General features: G+C 43.6%; 1 protein-coding gene across 1 annotated transcript in view; it reads right to left on the bottom strand.

The window, feature by feature from the left end:
* Positions 1 to 2,115: 2,115 nt before the first annotated feature.
* Positions 2,116 to 10,456, bottom strand: part of LMX1B (LIM homeobox transcription factor 1 beta) — a 196,610-nt gene continuing 188,269 nt past the window's right edge. The window contains exon 8 of the mRNA XM_048512296.1: positions 2,116 to 5,648. Coding sequence (XP_048368253.1) covers positions 5,491 to 5,648 — 158 coding nt within the window. The 3' untranslated portion in view covers positions 2,116 to 5,490. The remainder of the gene's footprint in view (positions 5,649 to 10,456) is intronic.

Here is a 10,456-nt window from a genome sequence, read left to right as displayed (position 1 = left end):
ATACAGAGTATATAAATATACAATTAATACAGCCATATGCAGCTGAAGAAGTGGGCAAGTGTTCCTTTTATTTTTTTAAAAAAAGAAACAGGAAGTCCATCCCAAAGGTAGCTGAGATCTTTCAATGTTTACTTGCTCAAACAGTTAAAAAAAAGGCAGAAACCCAACAGGAGCTGCACACCCAGTAAAGCCGTGGAACCAACGGAGGCATTAAGCAAATGGTTAATTCTGTTTCTGTCAGCCCAAGGCCGGCTTAAGAAATTTTGATCTCTGTTCTCCTGCACAAGTTTCATTAAAACGAATAGCTATTCCTGTCCAGACAATGGCCAGTCATTTCAACAGGACTTATCCTGAAGGGCTTTGCCATGGTATTCACCCCATGAGTCAAGAGCTTGTGCCGGAGTCCTCCAAATCACCACAAAAAGACCATTTGCCCACTTGAACCGAAGCTGAAGCGGCAGATCATTATAGGTAGGCAGAACTTTCTAGACCACAGGTGTCAAACTCGCGGCCCTCCAGATGTTATGGACTACAGTTCCCATCACCCCCTGCCAGCATCGTGCTGGCAGGGGATGCTGGGAACTGTAGTCCATAACATCTGGAGGGCCACAAGTTTGACACCTGTGGTCTAGACTGTCTGGACAGTATTCAAGGTGCTTTTGTTTAGGAAGGCCCTTCACGACACTCTTCGTCAGTTGTCGAAGATGACAAGCTCTCCCTGCCCTGAGTAAGAACCATGGCAAAGTAATTCATCGCAATACCTTGTTGACTGAAGCCAAAACCAAGGTCTCCAAGCCTAAAAAGAGAATTTGTGTGCCTAGATCTTTCTTTGATCTCTTTGAACAAACTTTTGGAAATCAGAAGGTATTGTTTTGACCACAGTACCTCTTCCCATTGTAAATTTAGGTTGCTTTTTATGTGCAATATAAAAGTACTGAAATATCTCCACAATATTTTGCACACTGGAACCAGCAACAGAGAGAGCAGAACAGTCTAGAGTGCCCAGCGGGTTCTTCAAGGAATTTCTTGATAATGATCCTGACATCATCTTAGTTTGTCTTTCGCCCCTAGATTGAATCTGTTTGGAAAGGGATATGAGGATGTGCTTTCCATTCCTGGTTCATGAGAGAAGACACTGTCATGGTTTCCTTAAATCAAATAACTTTCTAGCATCGTTGCATCACAAAGCAAGAGACAGAATAACATGAAAGGAAATTTCTTAACCTGAGAGAAAGAAGCTCATTTTAGGTTCTCCACTATGGGTTTTTCAGAAATTTAGGGAGTTCTGGGGTGAAGGTACATTTCATGTCACTATGCAATGGGGTTCAGTTGCTGCTTGAATGAGATTCTTGATTTTGGCACCAATATCCAATAATGCTCAACAAGAAAATACTAGGAACACTGCTCAACAGCTCTTACACATATCAGCCTTTTGAGTGATGCCAAACCTGGAGGGGAATCTCTTATTAGGATAACAGTACCCTGAATTTGGGCATCTAGTTGACAGAAGGATAATTCAGTATCCCTTTAAATATTTCCTAAACCACAGCACAAATCTGCCAATGAGATGTAGGAAACTGACATAACCTTATACTAATAGGCAAATGTGTGCGTGGCTGAGGAGGTTTGTTGTTGTTTTAAGGATAACAGAATATCTCTTGCTAGCAGTTTGATAACACTTTTGATTTATTTTGATGCTATGTGGGATAATCTCCCTTGATGATACATTTATAAACCTAAGTATCAACAAAAGGCCAAAGGTCTGCTTTAGACTCTGACCAGAAAATTCTAGGTTAAAACCACAACCAAGAATTACATCTACCTTTGCCAAGATACCATAGACATTCAGGAAGGGCAAATTATGAATGGCAATATGGCTTGGAGCCCTCTTGAAGTAGGAAACAAATTCTAGCATATGCAAGAATAATGCACTTTCAAGCTGCTTTCAGTATCTTTGAAAGCTGTGTGGAATGCGCCAAAATCCACTTGCAAACAGTTGTGAAAGTGGTTTTGAAAACGCATTATTTTGCGTAATAGCGGAAGGAGGAAAACTAAGAACTCATTCCACACATTTGGAATAATGCACTTTCAAGCTGGTACCGGTATAACTGAAGCTGTGTGGAATGGCAAAATCCACTTGCAAACAGTTGTGAAAGTGGTTTGAAAACGCATTATTTTGCATGTGCGGAAGGGGCCGTAAGAATAATGAAGAGCCCAGTGTGTTCAGTATATCAACTTGTTCCTGACATTCCATCATACCTTTTCAACATTCTGTCACACCCAACGTGATGTTAAAAAAAACCCCACACAAACACACAACAGAATTCTGGGCAGGGCTGTACAAGTGCGGTTTTCCGAAGCTTCCACTTAAATTTGTAATTTGGAGGAACACAGAGCAGAGCCAGTTTCAGAAGCGTAGCCTACTCCTTGTTCTGCCTGAGGTACTGACCTCAGAGATGGATGGGTGGGTGGGGAATGTGGAAAAAGAAGTATGGGTTGGGAAAGAAATGGAACCTAGCCTATCAAATTGGATGGGCCAAGTTAATATTTAGCCAGCCAGGGAATGGCTAACATGGGGAGGGGGGACACTCTGTGCTTCAGTAGTCCATGGGCTGATAGTCTATTTTAATTCACAGAATGACCTCTCACAAGTAGTAAAACTCTGTAACCAAGCAGTTTGATTATAAAGTACCACATACTCAGGCATAGCCGAGGCAATGTGGGTACAATTTGAAGAAAAGATGTCATACTAAAATATGGGCTGCATGTCCGACCCGATGAATGCATTTTGCTCCTTTTTCTTTACAAGCACAACTGTGGGCAAACTTTCTACCACACCTCTAGTTAAAATTGTACATAGCCACCAGGAGGCGGGTGTGGAGATCAGTGAACACAGACAAATTCCATTGGTGTTCAGATTTGGACTGACAGTCAACCCTCGATTCATCAGAATTACGAGAAACTTTCTGATTATTATGTGGCAAGTTCAGCAGGAGATCAGTGTACAAAACTCTGTCCTACAAGTGTTCTACTCACTAATTCTAAATTTTTTCTTGAAATACCTACAAATATTTTACCTGAGGAAAAAATTTGCTGTGAATTTTGCTGTAGACCACATTTGGTGAAAACTTTGCTTCTGAAGAGGCTCCTCTATGGAATATTTCCACTGCCAGTTTGGCCAGGTTGCAATTGTTCACACAATAGACCATTCTCTTGTGGAATTCATGATTATAACTCATGAAAATGGCCAATAATTTAGAGGACTTTATTAAAAATTGGACAAATTTGATGGAGGAAAAAGCTATTAATGGATATTTAGCAATGACACTAATGAGACTGTGGAGTATGGTGTTTCTATGGAAGTTCATGTCACAAGAAACTCCGTAAGTCTGCAAGGTGTCATTTGACGGCTGTTTTCACTTCAATACGCTAACAAGGCTACTTTTCAAGAATGAGGCTGCACTCAAACTTAAAAATGTGGTTAGTCATCACAGGAATAAGAATTGGAGGACCTTGGTCTATATCACCTTCTCTTCCTCTCCCACATCCCGTCGTATGCAGCAAAAGAACTGTAGACTTCTTGGCTGGTGACATACCACAGTGTGTCTCTTGTCTGATGACAAACTTTGGTTTGTTGTTATAACCAAATATAGTCTGTTGCCTGAAATCAGTGACTCTCTGGCTCATTCCGCACATGCAGAATAATGCACTTTCACACTGCTTTCAGTGCTCTTTGAAGCTGTGCGGAATGGCAAAATCCACTTGCAAACAGTTGTGAAAGTGGTTTGAAAACGCATTATTTTGCGTGTGCGGAAGGGGCCTCTGATTCTTGGATGCTAAATTCAAGCAAAGTATTCTAGCTAATGACACCAAGTCATACCTGTGGATTTCACATGGCATTTGGCTGCTCGTTGCTGGAGACACACTGCTGGACCTGATACACACCCCATATTCTTACCCAGGATTCAGCTCACTAACTGATAGCTTTTACCTAGCCAATAGTGCTCATTGCTATTTTCCAGTACTTATGAAGGTACTATGATTAAGAAGAATTTATATAACTTTTGGACTTCCAAAACCACCTTTAGAACGTTTCCCCACTTACCTGCTGCTGCGTGCTACTCTCCCCAAGTAGCGCGGGGTGGCGAGAATTTATTCCTCCCATTCTAGGGATAAGCGCGACAGCACTTGGCGCAGAATTGAGTAAGGAAGCCCGGGCACGCTTAATCAAAGCAGCGCACTGGGAGTAGCGCGCAGCAACCACTCACTCAGGTAAGTGGGGAAACGACCTTAGTTTTGATTTAGAATAGTATATTTGGGCTTGTTTCCCCATTGATGCAGCTAATGAACCACTTTCAGGTAGTTACTAGTTCATGCAACTCTGGACCAACTGAAACACTTCTGGGAGGGACTCCATATAAGTTTAAACTCAGGGCTGATCTTGCTTGTGGCAGCTACCTGATTGATATTTGGGGCAGCCTGCTAGGTTCAAGATGAATTTTTCTCCCAGAGGAAAGGGAAAATGAATAAGAGCCATTTCTAATTAATTCAGCTTGTGGCAATGGAGTTGAGTAAATTTCTGTCAGAAATATAAACAGAAAGGAATTCTTAACAGATGATTGCCAATCAGGGGTGCAAAATGGAGCATGTTAATGTACTGAAATATCCAACTGAATTTACTTCAAAAGTTAACACATTGTACTCATTCTCCGTTAGCTAAAGAAGTGATATGAAAGTTTGTGCCTCAGAAAGACCTTTTGTTCAATTCTTTCTGCAGTTTTTTCAAAAATGACTACTAAACAAAATGCATCTGTCCCTCTTATGCACCTTTGTATTATTATTACATTGCTTTTTTTTCTCCACAAATCTGACGGTTGACCAGATTCTTCCCTCTCCCTCCCACATTTCACACAGAACAAGGGGGTATTAACTAATGAGCTAGGGTTTTATGGAAAGAAAAAGTACTGAGAGGGAATGATTACTCAGGAATCACATTTACATTAAAATATCTCACAGTTCTGAGGGCCGGCGGTCCACAACTAAAGGTGAAAACATGCAGTAGAAATGAGGGGTAAGAGGCTCTCTCCAGGTTTCCCAATCAATTCAGTCACATTGGCCAATCCACAAAATAACTTCCTGTGCATTTGGCAAAGCTCCAACAGCAAGGCTCTTGGATGATGGCGACACAGAAACCATAATGGCAGCGGTTGACGTCTGGGGCTCTGTGGAGTAGATGGTTTCACCCCTTCCCTGTTTTCCTCTTCGGCCTGATGCCAGTGGTGTAGTTGTTGAGGGTGACAGGTAACTGTTTTGCATTGTTGGAGAAGATTATTTGAGTACATTCGTCCTTAACCAAATGCTTCTATCATCACAGTGCCGGAAGGATGAGCAGAGGAAAATATGGCTGTTAAGTGTCTGAGCTGGGAATCAGGGGAAAATGTAAGTTGCAAATATCAGCTTCCTTTTCGTTTTTGTTTTCTTCTTTGAATTTCATGAGGCAAAATAGGAACTCTGCATAGAGTACAGCCTGTCAATAGGGTTCCCTACCCTAGCCTGCATGGAGTTAACTTCCGAGGAGGCCAGGAAACAGTCGCTCAAGCTAGTTAAAGAGGTATCACTGTCGATGTCATGAAAAATGGAGTCATTTCCTGTGAAAAGAAATACAGGCATGTCAATAGATTAGTCAAAAGAAAGAAAGAAAGAAAGAAAGAAAGAAAGAAAGAAAGAAAGAAAGAAAGAAAGAAAGAAAGAAAGAAAGAAAGAAAGAAAGAAAGAAAGAAAGAAAGAAAGAAAGAAAGAAAGAAAGAGTTCTCTGAAACAATAACATCTAACCCGTGGTGGCGAACCTTTGACACTCCAGATGTTATGGACTACAATTCCCATCAGCCCCTGCCAGCATGGCCAATTGGAAGGGGCTGATGGGAATTGTAGTTCATAACATCTGGAGTGCCAAAAGTTCACCACCATAGTCTATTCAAGCAACACAACCATATGTTGCAGTTGTGTCCCTGGATTGTGCCACTTCACACTGGGCGGGGGGGTCATCATTCATGTTTACAAAGGACCCTCCATACATATAAAAATTGGATAGTCTAGAACCCATATGTCTCTTGTTCTCTTTTTTTCCTGTGGAAAGAGCAAGTTTCTTTTTTCCTAAGGGAAACAGATTCTTCTCACAAGAGGCTGGGCTTTAGTTTTTGTCTAAGGGGTACACAAAACCCACCAGATGCAGCAGCAGGCATCTCAATGATGTCATGTCAGAAGGAATCCTGGATCAGCTCTGGGGTGATTCCCATGTTTGTTAGAATCTGTAAGCCCTCAATGAATGAATATCCTGCCCCTGCCCAATGTCACAGGTTCTTCATGGAAAACTAACATCTTGGGGAGAAAGCTAATCATTGCCCTTTTCATGTCACATTTCCAAGTGCAGATCGGATGTCGATATGTGCATGTATCAGGGAATACATTCCAAAAGCTGCTTTCTGGAGTAGGTGTGGAGGATTGTACCGTGCACCTATCTACTTATTTGCGCTGGTTCTTCTTGAAAGCAAGCATGAAAATATTGGGTCTTCGTTTCCAATTACTTACTGCTTTTGGGGGGAAAGTGGGGATAGGAAATAAATTACACAGGCTTGTTCCTTGAAGCTTACAACAGTGGCACTTGCAATGATAACATTGGGGCAGGGAAGAGAGCAGGGAGGAGAGGCATGGGTGTTTGCCAAGGACTTGTTTGCACTGCAGTCTACGACATTTAAGAAGGGTAAAAACAAACCAAAAAAAAGTGGGAGAGTTCCTTTTCTAACTGACATAAGTAAACAATCTGTGGGAAGCGGTTTGGCCAAGGAGAAGGGATTTCACATTCCAGCTCGTGAAACTGCAGCTCCTAGGAATTCCAAGATCCGATTGCGTCAATAAAGGAGGAAAGTTTTTAAAAGCAAGACACGTTCATGGAAATTCTCCCAGAAAGTAACTGCGACCAGAACAAATCTGGACTGTCAGGAAGATACCGATTTGGGTCCATAATTGCATTTCTAGCTATTCATCCTCTCCCCATGTATGTACATGTTTCTCCCTCCTCCATTTTATCAATATAACAGGCCTGTGAGGTACATTAAGCTGAGAGAGAATGAATGGCCCAAGCTCATCCAATGAGCTTCACAGTTGCACAGAGATTTGAATCAAAGTCTCCGTAGGCTTAGAGCAGGGATGGCCAACCTATGGTGCTCCAAATGTTCACAGACTACAATTCCCATCAGCCCCTGCCAGCATGGCCAACTGGCCACACTGGCAGCGGCTGATGGCAATTGTGGTCCATGAACATTTGGAGCAACATCGGTTGGCCGCCCCAGCTTAGAGCAATTATTTAATCACTATTTTATACCTGTTTAATGATTGTGGTTCTGCACCTCCCCTCTCCTCCGCACTCATGAATCCTGGGAATTAGCTTAGAATTTGGCTGAGAATTCCTTGTTAAAGATTCCTAGCTCCTTCTATAAAGATCCCTATATAAATAATTCCTTGTTAAAGATCCCTAGCTCATTTCCAGAGGTTTCTGGGGAGAGGGAATGACTATTGAACGGGGCTCCGCTTTGTACGGCAGATATGCCCTGAATCTCTGTGAGGTTTACTGTCAAGGCCAGGGTTAATAGGACATCACTTCTAAGTGGGTAGACATAAAATGGTCAAAAATTTTCAAGCCCTTTGCATCTCATAAGAAAAAAAAATACACAGACTGGTTTGTAAGAACTGGGTGCCTGTGGTCATTGGAATGAATGACTCTGCTCTGGTCACTTGCACCTGCAGGTAACAGCACTGGGAGAGCAGGGGCGTGTTCTTGCATGCTTGAATGGTGCCCATGAAAAAACAGAATTTCTCCCATACAGAAAACAGCATGGGGTTGGGGGAGAAGGCTTCTCTAAGGACCTTTCCGCACGGGCCAATAACAGCGCCCTAGGGACGGCAAAAACACCATCCCTAGGGAGCTGTTCGCATAGGGGGCGCAGCTGCATCGCAGCAGCGCCGCCCTCGCTCCCCCCCAGTGGCGCAAAGCCGCTGTTTCCCAACCTCACTCCCCGAGCGAGGTTTTTGGGAAACAGCAGCTTCCAACCACTGCCGTGTGAACAGCAGTGTCGCACAGGCCAGGGGACACGCCCCCCCCCTGCCCTGCGACTTCTGAGCTGTCGTGGAGGGCAGGGGGGCATGTCCCCTGGCCTGTGCAATGCGCCAGAGGCCAGAGGACACGGTAAGGCGTTTGGGGGACTGCATAGCCTGCGCGGAGGCTGCGCCGTCTTCCAAACCGCAACCGGGACCGTTCGTGCGGTGGGGAAGACCATTGGTGGGAGGTACATGGCGATGACCCAACGCCCAGCGTGGCCGTGCAGAAATGGCCCAATATTTTTTTCATGGAATATTTTAAATGCCCCCCACCACACCTTTAGCTTTGATCAATACTATCTGGAAAAAGTTTTATCTGCTGATTGTATAAAAAGATCCCAGGAGTAGTTAGCTGGTGGGTTGTTTTGAAGAAGTCCAACACTGCTATTGGCCACAATTCCATCCAGCTGGCCTGGCAGTAACTTTTTGTTTGTGCAATTGTGATTGTGTTCATATTTTAGGGTTGCTTGATTCTGCCTGGTATATGCCTATTTCAGGAACAAGTTATAATACACCCCGATGGCTCTGTGGTGGGAATTCCAAAAGAAGATTTTGCAGTATTAAATGCCAAGATGTCATCATGTTACCTAAGTGATCCCTGATTGGCTAGGATTACTCTAGGAAAGTTTTTAAAAAGCCAAAACAGTTCTTTTTTCAAATGTCTGCAAGACATTTTATTGGTGCTAGGCAAAAAGGGCCAGAGACTCCATTTTTCAAAGGAGCCATTTTCTCCAGATGAACTGATCTCTGTTTTTTGGGGAGATCATTGGTAATCCCAGAAGATCTCCAGTCACCACTTAGGCCCATTCCGCAAGGGCCAATAAACACAAGGGTTAAGGATGGTTAAAAACCCATGAAGTGGGGGAAACTTCGCACGAATCCAGCCCCTAAGGTGAATCTGCTCCATGTTAGTTCTCCCAAACTGGGTTTTTCAAGAATTGCACTATCTGTGAGTCTTTTAAAAAATCCCGGGTTGCAGCTGCTTGCGAGTGAATGGCTGGGCAGGAGGCACTTTATTTGACTGTGCTTTCCTTTTTTAAAAAAATTCCCGGCTTTCCTTTGCATAGACACGCAGGCGCAAAGGGTTGTATCATGGTATCGTGAGACGTCAGCATGGCTGTGGGGGTTCATTTGGCTATGCATTGATGGGCGGTATTTTTTTTAAAGGGCATGCCTTTGTGTGAAGGCGCGACAACAACCTGCATTGTTTCCATGGGCCCCAATTCCCACCTGCAAAGATGCATGTGAATGTGAAAACAGGAAAGCGTGTTACTTTATCCCGACTGCAACCCACTATACATTTGCTGTGCGGAAGGGGCCTTTGAGGTTAGCAACCTCAGTAAATTCATATGCTTGCAAATATCGGGTCACAGTCTATGCCCTATCCTGGTCTGTAAGTGAACAATAAGGCTGCTCCATTCCAGTCCTCTAAACTTAAGCTGCTTGTTTTGCATATCATCATATCCATGATTGCTCTGCATAGCATTAGGTTTTTAAGTCTGCTCCTGGCAAGTACACCTCCCCACCAAAGTTGGGAAAGGATCAGAGGACGCACACTTGCCCTGGCTGTTTCTTCATGGCTGAATTTACTCATCTCAGGAAACAACAATGCTTGTGAGTGAGACGTAAAACATCTACTAATCATAGTGAAGACTTCAGTCAGTCAGGAGAATGGAAGGCAGGAGGAGGCCTGCTTCTCACAAAATGACTGAACAGAAGGGCATCTGCATGTTTTTCCTTATATCTCTGGATTTTTTTTTAAGCTGGGAAGTCAGGCAGTGAAGGGTCTGAATCAGGGGTCTGCAACCTGTGGCTCTCCAGATGTTTATCAACTACAAATCCCATCAGTCCCTGCCAGCAGGTAAGTCTGTAAGTGAACAATAAGGCTGCTCCATTCCAGTCCTCTAAACTTAAGCTGCTTATTTTGCATGGCCATTCTGGCAGGGGCTGATGGGAATTGTAGTCAATGAACATCTGGAGAGCCACAGGTTGCAGACCCCAGGTCTGAATGGACCCACCATGTCATATGACAACCCTCTTTAACCTTCCTCTGTGAGCCTCCCCTTGCCTCACTTTTTGTGCTTGACCCCAGAAGTTTCCAGAAGATTCTAAAGCAAGCAGATGAGAGTACAGGCATACATGGCAATAGCTGAATTGTGCGTAAATCATTTTGCTCTCCTGTTCCACCACACCTGCTTTATGAACCAGCTCTTAAAGTTACAGAAGACTTCTCAGGTTACAGAAGTTACAGAAGACTTCTCAGGAAAACCCTGGACAGAAGCCTCGGTGCTCCAACCTGGAT

The sequence above is a fragment of the Sphaerodactylus townsendi genome, linkage group LG12 (genome assembly GCF_021028975.2).
Source record: "Sphaerodactylus townsendi isolate TG3544 linkage group LG12, MPM_Stown_v2.3, whole genome shotgun sequence".
NCBI lineage: Eukaryota > Metazoa > Chordata > Lepidosauria > Squamata > Sphaerodactylidae > Sphaerodactylus > Sphaerodactylus townsendi.
The sequence above is the reverse complement of the archived record's forward strand: the minus strand, read 5'-3'. Positions and strand labels throughout refer to the sequence as shown.